This window comes from Melanerpes formicivorus, unplaced genomic scaffold (genome assembly GCF_026170545.1).
Source record: "Melanerpes formicivorus ecotype bairdi unplaced genomic scaffold, bMelFor1.0.p_v2 SCAF_22, whole genome shotgun sequence".
In the NCBI taxonomy this organism is placed as follows: domain Eukaryota; kingdom Metazoa; phylum Chordata; class Aves; order Piciformes; family Picidae; genus Melanerpes; species Melanerpes formicivorus.
The window spans coordinates 6,544,546-6,557,154 of NW_027142374.1; the positions used below are offsets into that span (position 1 = coordinate 6,544,546).

Sequence of the window (12,609 nt, forward strand, 5' to 3'; positions counted from 1 at the left end):
TTGTTCCTGTGCTCTGTTACTATCCACTTCCTTCCGACACTTCAAAACCATAGGAGGGGAGTGTCCCACTTATTATCAGCATCTGGAAGAATAGTTCTAAAATTGTGTTTTCTTTAAAGAAATTTATTTCTCTTGCACAGAATGCTACCAACCCTTAGTCTAAGTGCCCTTTATCCAAATTTCAAGTGGCTACTGAAGGTCAGTGGAACAGGAATGTTTTCCAGCTTTCATCTACATCAATGTTGGCAAATAAGCTTTGCAAAATGTTTCCCATCTTAAACGCTCACCTTCAAATTCAACACAACTATTTTCTGTTTAAACTTTAACAGTAGTTCAATGGCACAAGTTTTTTTTAATTCATCTTTACAGTTGGTTTAACTTAAGTCCCAATTATTTTGCACTGTTGAAGCTGAAACAGAACACTGCTAAACAAGTACTAAGCAGACAAAATTAAACAATCCTTTAAAACAAAAATAAAAAGGAAGGAAAAATACCAGATGTGCTTTTAAACTGTCTGTAGACTATCATCCTTTGCTTCAGATTATATTCCTGTGTGAATTACAGAAATCCAGCAACCCACAGCAGCAGTATTTTAATTATGACAGTGGGAAGAAGAAGGGAAAGAACACACTCTATCTGCATGAAAGCACAGGAAGGTTCGGTGCTGATAACCCCATATCCATGCTACAGACATTTTAGTAATTCAAACTACGTCCAGTATGGTTCTGCAGCCTGAACAAGTAGCAGCAGCTAGAACACAGAATGCTGGAGCACATGTTTTGGGTCAGTTACACCCTGAAAAAATTCAGTTTGTGCTCTCCAAGCCCCTCTACATTATCAACAAAAATGAATAATCAAAGGACAATCTTAATTCGCATGCTAATTCAGATGCACCCAAAGATCTGAAGGAGATCAGAACGTGTTTTTTCCAAAGCATTTCTTTGTCTAATATGTTACACACACTAGCATATTTTAAAATCATTGGATTATAATAAATAAAGCTGAAATGGAATTTCAATAAATTTGATTAAATGTACAATTTCAAAATGGGTATTAGACATCCTTTTCACTTCTTCCCCCCAAAATGTATAATTTCCTTTCATACAAGCTAAGCCTCGATATAATCAGGCCAGTATTCTGTCACCTGCAAATCTTGAGTTTTTCCTGATGAGAAAAAAAGCATTGGACTTACCTCAATTCAAGTACTTTTTTTTAGAAGACAGAGCCTACATAGTTGTTTCATATGAAACATGTCAATACAGTGGCTGAACACACACAAATAAAATTGCTTAAGACTGTTAGAAAGAGTGGAACATAGTAAAACCTACAACAGAGTTGCTTATTTTCTTATTCCTAATCAAAAAAGGAATCAACAGACCTGCAATATCCTAAGGCGCCTTCTTATCTCAGTGTAGTGGGTTGAGAGAGAAGGCCTAGCTTTCTCTCCCCCACAAAGAGGGAAAAAAAAAACACAGCTAACTCAGCCGGAGAAGCAAAGGGATGTAGCTATATATACAAGCAATGGGAAAATGCAAGATATGTACACAATATATACAGTATTTACAATATATGTACAGAAATATACAGCTAGGAAAAAAAAAACCAATACAGGAATGAAATTCCCTCCTCCGGACAGAGGAGGGCTCCCCCCCTGTACCCCCTTCTCTCCCCCTACCTCCCTTTTTTCCCAAAGAGGGTTAGAGAGAGAAAAAGGTAGTTATTAAGAAAGAAGAATTTTAGTAGGCCTATTAGTGCAGTATTAGTGCTTATCTTTATCCAAGGTCAGAACTCCAGCTGCTCAGAAGCAGACAGTCTGGAAAAGCAGGACAGAGAGAAACTGAGAAAAATGCCAACTGAAGTCAAAACTTAAAGTTGCATTCTACCAATCTACCAATGAAATTCGTTTAGAATATCTGGTTGTTTTCGTTATTATTCCAAAACATTCAGCCAGAGTGTTCCAGCACTGTCCCTTTCTTAAAGGCACAGCCTCAAACGGTCACACTCAGGAAAAAAAATACACCAGAAAATAACTTCAGCCTACCAAAAGCACATGGTTGTATAAAGGTGGGGAAACACAGCACTTCTAGTAGGAATTTTTTAACTCAAAAATGGTTTTCCAAAAGCAAAGCAACATGGTATTGTAGAGCCTAAATCAGATTAGTGTTTTGTAAGTTATTGATACTGATATACCAATTACATCAAAACAAGTGAGGCTTTCCAATCAGGACTCACACAAGCTGTTCAAGTTGGCAGGGACCAGCTCTGCTGCCAAAGGACGCAAATTCTCATGCCCTGACATATGCACCTGATGCCACCCCCACACTCTGTTCTTTCCTTTCTCCTCCAGTACAAGAATTCATGGTGATCTACACACAGAAACTGATCCACACTCTAAGTAGCCAATTCTTTTACTGTATCTGGCTATTTCACTAATCTACTGGTACAAAAGTTTCTGTAAGCAGAAGTGATGACAACCTGAGATGAGCTGGGAAGAGACTGTAATTTCAGTGGCAGTAATACATTCTGTGAGATTGAACTATCAGCAGCAAAACCAGAGATGGTCAGGCTAGTAACAGCAAGAGTCACACAATTCAGGGTGGAAGGGACCTCTAGTGATTGCTTAGTCCAATCCCCAACACAAGAGGAGACAGCTATATGAGGCAATCCAGAATACCTCCAGATGGAAGCTTCACAACCTCTCTGGATAACATGTTCCTGTACTGACCATTCTTGCAGTAAAAACATTCTCTTGTGGTTGGACAGAATTGCACCACATTAAATCTCTTACATCAAACACAGTCAGAACATACCTGAACACTGAAGCTCTGATGGGAAAGCAACACAGGCATCTAGCACTTCAACAAACTTGAAGATTCTAAGCTTAAAACGTCATTAAAACAAACTCACTCTTACTTTGATTGGAACTGAATTTAAATCCACAGGGGCTTAATCAAGTCATACCTAGTGCAGTTGAAGACTATAAATGATGAAGATGAAGTAACTTTGGGGCAAAACAGGTTCAGACAAGTAAACAGAATCATTTTGCTCCAGACACACAAGGGGAATGAGAAAGCAGTAGTTTGAAGTCACTAAGAGACCCTTTATTCTGCTTGAGGAAGATTACACAATTTCTTTTTCTTTGAGATGGTATCTAAACAACCATCAAAGAGCCACACCAGGATTGGGCTGGGAGTTACCATGCTTCACTAAAAAGTGAAAAATTCTTCAGTTTTACACCTGTTTCTGTAATAGAACCTAAAAAAAAATTAACAAATAAAAACAAAATAGAAGGAGAGAAGCTAAGACAAACAATCTCGTTAGGCTGGCTTGAATGCTACACAGAAATCTGTAACTTCAAAGTCAAAATAATCTGCAAGCTGAAAAAAAATAGTGATTTAAGTCAATGACTTGAAAAATCTAAATACACCTTCACCTTTATGAGACAAAAATCATAACAAACTGACTAGCTTACTGTATTGCTTCAGGAAAGTAAGATCCAGTTAGTGTCTAAACACACAAAACAAAGGTGCATTTTAAAACCTTAAACATGCTTTGTTCAAAGGGAAAGAAGGGATTCACTGCCAACAGCATCATGCCCCTCTATCTCTAAACCTGTCTTCTCTTTTGCTTTATTTGCTTTCTGCTTCCTGCAGTTTAGCAGATTCCCAGTTATTCCCACCATTAATTGCAAACTGTAAGAACTGAAGTCTTTCCCTTCAAGTCTCCCAGATATCCCAAATCAGGTTTGCTGCAGGTTTTGAGGACTGTAGCCCATCTGAAGCGTAGGTTTATTTTACAAGAGAAAAGTTGTCTTAGCTTGCCCCACTATCAGTCCTGTTTGCCTCTTTTTTATGTTTTTGGGTTTTTTTTTAATTTATGTATGGGCCCAGCAAGGATTCTATAGCTGGATCTATTCAGCCCTACAGACAGACATTTCCACAACTGCACAGCTTTCAGCCTTGCAAACAAACTGACTAAACTGCACTAAAGTTGGTATTGGTCAACAACTTGTGTAATCAAATTATTTTTTCAAGCTTTCACTCAAACAAAACAAAAAAAACCCCAAACCAAACCACTAACATCAATCAATCCACCATTCATCTTGAATGACATCTGCCCAGTGGCCAGATACTATTAAACAAAAATGGAAGCTTTAAACTCCTGCTTTAGTAAATCAGGGCACTGATGTGTTTAAGACCAGGCTGGATGAGGCTGTGGCCAGCTTGATCTAGTGTGGGGTGTCCCGGCCCATGGCAGGGGGGTTAGAACTAGATGACCCTTGTGGTCCCTTCCAACCCTGACTGATACTATGATACTTCACCTACCACCTTTTCTTACGTCAGTATAAAACCTTCCTTCGTATTTGCCACTGTGTTTCTACAATCTCTCCTTTCTCCTCCTGACACACCACTGAACCTGTGACTAACCTACCCATGAAACGATTCATGTTTCCAAATCACCTGAAGACACAAACAGAGCTGCAGTGATACGAAATGTGATTTCCTGTGGTTCAGCACTATCCCCAGGCTTTCCAATGTACAGAGGACACATCCAGTGACCCAATTTAAAAATGCACTTTGTCACAGATTGGAGGCATTTGGTTTTACTGTAGTATTATTTTTGGTATTTTCTTTTGGTGAGCTATATTCATGTGAAAAGCACTAACTTCTCCTCCACAGAAACAAAGGGTGTAAATGTTTACCTGTAACATCAGAAACTTCAAGTGTCCATGATGTTAAGGTCATCCTACTCCACAATTTACATTACACACCCCTCTGTCACACCAAATTATTTAAGGGAAAATCAAGATGCTTCTAGTTAAGCCTAGTAAGAGACACTGACCCAAAGTTTACAAAACTCAAGAGAAATAATACTGCAGAAGCCACTGCAGTAAATTCCGCTCTAAGAAATGAATTTCAGTGGTGCAAATACATTGGCTCTGGGATGCATGTAGGACAGAAGATGACAGCCAGCCTGAAGTTTTACTTTCCATGGGAGAAGAGACAAAGAATCTTCTTTATGCCTATTCCACATGATTATGTGAAAGATGGATAATTTACACTGTACCTACTGCTACTGAGTTCCTTTTGATTAAATTATTGGGGCATTAAGTAACATGCCTCAAGCAGCCCTGTAACATCAGTTAGAGCAAAGACATTCAAGCCACTGAAAAATGCAGAGAAAGTTAGCAAAATATCATATTGAAATGTCTTGAGTTATAAAATAAGTTTATTTTTGCCAATTTAAAAAGATCTAGTAGCACTACACTGACTCCCAGATGGCTCAAGTGAGTAAGATACAAAACCTGTCTTTTACCATTGTGCTTATTTTGTACAACATATGAACTGATTGGTAGGAAGAGGTTAGGTCATTGTGACTAAGATTAATTTTAAAAAGCAAGTTAAGTTTTGGGGAAAAAAGTTGTAGAGAAATCCTTATGAACATTGACATGAGGCAGCATTTTTTGGGTGTTTATTCCTTAGTTTCTGCAGCTTTCATCATGTTTTGCAGCTTTTCAAAATTCTCATCCAGAACATGGGAGACTCCCAAGTTCTTAATATTAAATAAAAAGCATTTCCTGTAACAAAAGTTCAAACCTTCATACCCAACAAACTAGTAGTGATTGATTATTTTCTTTTTAAACACTCTACCTTCCAGAAGTGCTGAGGCAAGATTTTCCATCAAAATTCCACTGTTGGCATACGGAATTCTAACAAAAATCTCCTAGCTGTCTTTCTGCATACATTTCAAATGAGCAAAACTGCAGATAGCAGGGGATGAGATTTATGTGCAGAGTGACTGTGCAGGGTGACAGAAGTGCAGGCAGCTGACAGGCCACAGGACTTGTGGGAAACGGGAATGAAAGAGAAAGGAAAAAGAGCATGGTTTTCTTTTCCCTCTCATTGTCTGCAAGTCCAATTTTAAGTAGAACTTGAACTGACAGAAAATAAGAACAAGTCCATGCAACGTGCTCATCATTTTGTAACCCTGAAACCACTGTGCCCCACAATGTCACACCTAGTTCCAGGCATGGAACTGTATTGTTGTAAGTTAAAACCAAAGCCTTCAAGGTGAGCTCTACATGGGATAAGACTTGCAAAAAAATAACTAGACTGAACGAGAACTAACTTCATGATCAGAGAAAGTTTAGAGCACACACACACAAAATACATTCTGTCCATACATTTAGAAGTACTTTGTCAAAGGGCCTGCTTATTGTGGGGGGCAGATTGAATCCAAACCCTATGTACAATGTCAGATCTATTTTGTACATGCTTTTTGATCTTCAAGATCAGAACTAATCTGAAATTATCCAATTTACTTTTATGTCACAGGCAATCTGAAAAAGTGCATCAAAAAATGCATGAACCTGTATCCTCTTCCACTGCAGCACCAACTAAAGCAGCCCCCTAAGAAGCAACTCTTAATTGTTGTACTAATGACAACATAAAGATATGGAAAGGGCTATGTACAAAATCTTCATAGGGTAGAGCAGGAACAAGGGGTACACAAAAAAAAGGCAAAGCCGACTATGGCAACAGGAAAGCAAATACAAATCACAGTAAAAAGTGGTCCAAATGAAAGTGCATTTTTGAGAATATGCAATACTAATTATGAGCATAAAACAAATAAAATCAACAAATCCTAGTAAGCCAGAGGCTTCTGCTACACAAAAATCAAACTCTACTCATGACTTTGAGGGATGAGGGAAGGAAAAGGTGAAACACCCTTCATTAGTATTTTAGTCCACATGAAATAATCGATACCACACAAAATGGCCTACAACTGTCAAGGAACTTTAAAACTACAGAGAATATTAAGCAAGGGTGTGAAAGAGTAAGGCATGGACAGTCCTAGCAAGATAGCCAATCCCCATCTTCCAAAATACTTAACAAGCATATCCAGAAGAACTTGGTAACTGCTGGAATGTTATGCCCCAGATAATTTGTATTTGCAACACTCATGACTTGCATCCAATATGAGATCAACACCAATAATGTTGACCATATTTAAAAAAACTCTTGTTAGTTAGAAATAGATGACATATGCATTACTCCCTTAGAAAAGCTAAGGCTTTAAAATTATGAGAAGGAAAACTATCAACTCTTTTATTTTCAGCTGAAACTAAGTAGTAGTTGTAAACTACTCCATGTAAGTCCAAAACTGGATGGTTGAGATACACAAATATGGCCACAGAAAAAAACCCCATCCAATGCTCAGTATTAAAGACAGGGTGATGCTTTCCTAACACTTGTCTGATTTTGAAGATACGTGCAACATTCGTCAGGGTCAAGTGATAGTGCTTTGTTGTTTATATAGTGCCGCAGGCATCTGAAGCATTGTGAAGAACTGTGTTGATCAGAGCCCTTGAGATACCGATAAACCGAAAGCAACTATTTATTAATAGTTGAACATGGCGTCTCTCAGCACTGACTTCGCTATGTTTTCTGTCAGCTTACTTACTTTACACAGCAAAACAGGCGCCGTTTACAATAATTAAGACGGCGAGAGACGGGTCTTCAAGGGTAGAGGGAGATGTTTGTAAATCTGCATGCAAACAGATCCCTCACGGGGGGATCTGCAACAGAGAAAGGTCTTTACTACAGGACAGACACGTGGGGCGGGGGCGGACAAACGGAGGGCACATCACCGTGGTACCCCACGGCGGGGGCACGGCGGCCGATGGCGGGGGGCGATGGCAGCCCCGCCCCTCCCGGCCTTCCCGCCGCTTCCCATCGGGACGGGACGCGACAGCTCGACCCGACCCAGCCCTGCCCACCTCTCATGCCTGAGCCGGGCCGACACCACCGTGCCCGAAGGAAGAGGGGCGTGCATGCCGCCACTCCTCCAGCGCCGGGCCGCGGCGGGGGGAGCGTTGGCCGCCCGGCTGCACCCGGCCGTTCCAACCGCCGTCCCCTCTCCTGCCCGCGCTCTCCTCCACCCGACCTCCCACCGCCATCCCGACCGCCGCCAGCGCCCGCTGCCCCAGGCCCGTCCCCGCCCCACCCCCGCCGCGGGCCGGGCCGGGCCGGGCCGGGCAGTGCAGCCGTGGAGGCCGCTCGCCAGCAGCGACCGCCGCTCCCCCGCCGCGGGCGAGCTCCAGGATGTACCTCACGGGCTCTGCGGTCATGTCTCCGCTGCAGCTGCTCGGCGCGGCCGGCCAGGCCGGAACCGGGCTCAGGCGCTGAAAGGAGACAAAGCCGCTACTGCCACCATCGCAAGCTCCGCCGCCATCTTATCGGAGGGAGGCTGAGGGAGACCTGCCTCCTGCCGCCTTCCTCCTTTACCGACTCCCATTGGCTTCTGGCCGCCCCCAGCTATTTTCCAATTGGACGGCTACGACGGGGCCTGTTGCTAGGGCCATTTACGTCACCATCCAACCTTCCCCGCTCTGATTGGCTGGAGGGAGAGTTACATCACCAGCCGGGGGCTGGCATCACACATCAAATCCATTGACGTCACTTCTAAACAAAGTGTACTGCCGGCTGTGCCCAGCAGGGGGCTCCAGCCTATGGGTGCCCCAGGGGCCTGAGGCCCCAGGGACATAAGAAGCCCAAGGGCCTGGGCTCCAGGCCCTGGAGAGCCCCAAAGGCCTGATCTGTAACCACAGGGAGCCCCCAGGGTCTGGGCCCCAGCAGCAGAAGCCAAGCACACACAGATCCTGTGCCACAAGACAATGCATTACAGGGGTGAAATGAGCAACAGGAGACTGAGCAATCTATGATGGCAATAGTCAGGTGGTGCCTTATCCCCAGCTGCCCACTTAATGAAAATGGAGGTTTTGGGCAATTCTACCACTTAGATTCAATGATATCCAGTTAATCATGACACTTAAATACACCAGATACATCAGTAGGAAGGGTCACAGGGTGATGATGGCCAAACTTCTAACCAACAGCACCAGAGTGATCCTCATACTCTGTAATTAGCCATGGAACTTAAACCAGACCAGGACATGAGCACAGAAACAAGCTTTGGAGGAGATGCTTTCTTTTCATTGTGTACTTGGGAAACTAAGATATGACTAACACAAGCTATCCTAAGACTTCTCAAGGTTGCACTTGTTCAACAGCACCCAAGTTACTGCTAGCTGGGCTGAAGCAAAGTTCCAGCCTCACTAGAATTTTTTTTAAACAAAAAATTCTTTTAGATAAGGAAACACATCTTTGGCAGCCTCACAGAAGATAATTTTCCCTGCTTTCTAGAAGCTTTCCCAGCTTTTATGTCCCTGTCAGATGTTAAAATCTATATGAGGACTGGAACACGTCCCTCTTCAGAGGCAAGGAAGTTACATGCTTTCCTGAGAAGGTTACTGAACGCTGGTTTTCATGTCAACTTCCACATCCCCACATGACTAAGAACACAAACCAGCAAAACCAAGTCCAGTACCACAAAATGTGAACCAAGTGACACCAGTGTTATCCACTTATAAAGAAAGCCAGATTTGACAACTAATTAATTTCTTTTCAGTTCCAGTAGAAAATGAATTATTTTTTAAAAAGTATACACTCAGATGACTTCATAATGTGCAAAGTAAGAGAAAAAAATACTATGTGGAAGCCTTGTCATCTTAAGCATAACTTCTCCTTAATACCTATTTCATCTTGAAAGGCAATGATAATAAATAGCAGTTTCACACTTCAGCACATACAAGCCTACATATCCTAGGGAAATTCTGCAAAGTGCTCTACACAGAATTTGCTTTAAATTTTAATGTTCTACCTAAGAACTGCATCCTGTATTTGCTGAATTTTAGTAACACCAAACAGCAGGTTTAGTAACAGCTTTGCTAACAAATGCTCTCTCGTGGTCAATACTCCAGTTCTAAAAGACCAAAACATCACCTGCCTTCTAGCTGAATTTGAGAAGAAGAAAAATAAATCCCTGTTAACTGACTGCTATACATCCCATTAAAATGTTGCAAAAAGCCATACTATTCTTTTGCCACCAGACAGATTAATTAAACCAGAAGCATCACCTATTCTTAGCTCTGCATTAATACTCCAGTAAGAACACAAAACATTCATTTTCCTGTTCAAGAGATGTAGTCTGCTTTATGGATGAATATCCTACTGACTTAGAACAGCTACATAGATCAATGTATTAGTATCACTTTTTTCCTCCTCTTTTACTGTTTTCTTGGGAGATGGAAGGTATTTGAAAGCAGTTTTTAAAAAGCAAATTTAATTGCCTCCAATTCGTAACTAAAGTTGTACATGAAAAAGAAATCCTACTGCAAGGAAATGTCAAGACGAAATGGGAGATGGAAATGTTTCCATCTCCCAACAATTACTCCTGAAGATAAAATCTGATGCCATCGTGAGGCTGTCAAAACACAGTCTGCAGAAGCACCCTGCAATCTGTGTAAGATGGTATGTGTATTGCTAGAGAAACGGTTTGCACATCTAACAGGCCTTCAGTCAAGTTTCCCCAGCTCACAGGACCCCTTCCCCCAGTACCTTACTAATAGACACTGCTGGCTGCTCCAGTATACCTGGCAGAATGTGGATTCAAAGCTTTGGTTGCAGGACAAACCAAGGGCCACTGCAGAGTCTCATCACACTGATTATTTTTTCCATAATAGTAGTAATTAGTTTGCTTAAGTAGATGTTAGCCTACTTCTAAGGAAAATGACTGAAAAGACATGTACAGTTATCAATTGACAAGAGAATATTTTAATAACTTGAAGTGCTCCTGACCTAGAAATGCCAACTACACATGTATTCTTTTCAGATGACTATCTGTGATAAAAGTAGCATAATTAATCCAGCACAATAAAATACTAGGCTTTAATTTTATAGGAATGGTCCAAATCTCAGTTTTTAAATAGAACAGACTTTGTGCAATGAAACTCATTCGTTTCTCACTTCATAAAAAGCATGATAGAAACTGAAAACAGATGACTGCTTACTCAAGAGCCTGGGTTTGTGCTTTGTTATGCTGTTATTGCCTTCTCCTCAAAGTTCAAAGTGATGGTGTGGAATTAGTTGAGTAGTGGTCTGTATTTAATAATTAAACTTTTTCAGCCTGAGAAAGCAGAGAATATCAATGTCCAATAGAGAAAAACAGTGCCAGCATTTTTCCAAATGCTTTATGGGAATTCCTCAGATGAAAGCACTTGGACATTTTAACTTCTTTTTCAAAAACACATTATTTCAATATTTGTGATTTTGTTATTGACTGAACAATTTGTAAAACACACTATCAGAAACCACTGCTAATAAACCATAAAGCAACACTATAGGCCAGTCTTCTGTCCTGAGAAGTTTGTGTACAAGATGCTATGGTGTAACAATTTTTGAGGTCTCTTCCAACCTCAGTGATACTGATACAATCTGGTGTCATGGGCACTATATCCAAACAAGTTTCAGTGATGTAGCTGTATGATTTGGAGGTTCCCAGTATTTAGAAAGTTAAACAAGGAACTTTCTTCAGTACTTCTACCAAAACAGAAGTTCTAGATCTGTCAGGAACATAGACTAGGACTGAAAAACACAAACCAAACAAACAGCCTTCATGGTTATACTTACTTTTACCTTGTTTTTAACAAGGCTCAGAATAAGTCTTGCTATACATTTAGTTGGATGTCCAATAGCTATGACTGTAACAGTATTCACACTATTCTCTCAAAGCCTCCAGACAGCCACTATGTCCTCACATTCCTGACACTGATGGCTATCCCATTGGCTGCCAAAAGGTTTAACTTATTCTTACCCTTATGTGCTTATATGCACCTTAATGCTACGATTGCAGATGTACAAGCCAGCCACAGGGACATCACCAGCTATGACGTTAATTAAGGTTCTCTGCACCAGCACTGAGCCATACACAGCGTAGGCAGAGCAGAGCACAATTTCCATCTTGTTGGACGACAAGGCAATTCTGCCCTCAGTGAGCATGTGATTATGAAGCATCTCTATTCAAGGCTTAACTACAGGAATAACTATTAGGCACCAACACCAAGTGCCCAGCACCACAATGGTTTGAAGATAAGAACTTCCAGTAAATTGTAGATATCACACATTAGCTTGATTAATCCAGTTAGATTTATAATCTTGCCTTTATCTTAGCTCATCACAGAGCTCCCTAAATTATTTCTAGCTATGAGTCCAAAATGGTTTTTAAATATACCACAGCCCCTTCTCCAAAGCAGAAAAAGCAGCAATCTTTGAGACCAGCCACATCACCAAAACCACACAGTCCATTTTCAGCTACAGAATTTCCTGCTTTTATTATAGTAAGTGTTCTCTAAAGGTGAGCTTTTGTGGTGCTTCTGAGCTGTTTAATGACTCACTCTCTAAAGGACATGGCCTCATCAAACTCCCAGTGTTAGCACACCAGTTCTCAAAGGCATTGCCTCTTCCACCTTTGTTCTGCTGGTCCAGAACTGTATTACACTAACTGCCTTGTGAGATGCACATGCCAATGGTCCTGAAGAGTCACTTTGGGTACCAATTACAGCTGCCATTACCTCTCAACTGCTGCACAAGTCAAATCTTTCCAGAACTGCATCCTCTCTAAATCTGCTACAGGTCCTTGCAACCACTGTCTTCTTTTGCTCCACTATTAGACTTGTTCTCTCCTCCATGCACTTCACTTTCAGCCTAG

General features: G+C 41.2%; 1 protein-coding gene across 2 annotated transcripts in view; it reads right to left on the reverse strand.

The window, feature by feature from the left end:
- The window catches only part of ATRX (ATRX chromatin remodeler), a 94,081-nt gene extending 81,553 nt beyond the window's left edge, over nt 1–12,528 (reverse strand). Inside the window, exon 1 of one of the 2 annotated variants that reach the window (XM_068151987.1) lies at nt 12,473–12,528. In XM_068151987.1, the coding sequence (XP_068008088.1) occupies nt 12,473–12,513 (41 nt within the window). In that variant the 5' untranslated portion in view covers nt 12,514–12,528. Of the gene's footprint in view, nt 1–8,111; nt 8,265–12,472 lie in introns of those variants that run through there. The other variant, XM_068151989.1, reaches the window with a different exon arrangement.
- Between the last annotated feature and the right edge of the window lie 81 nt (nt 12,529–12,609).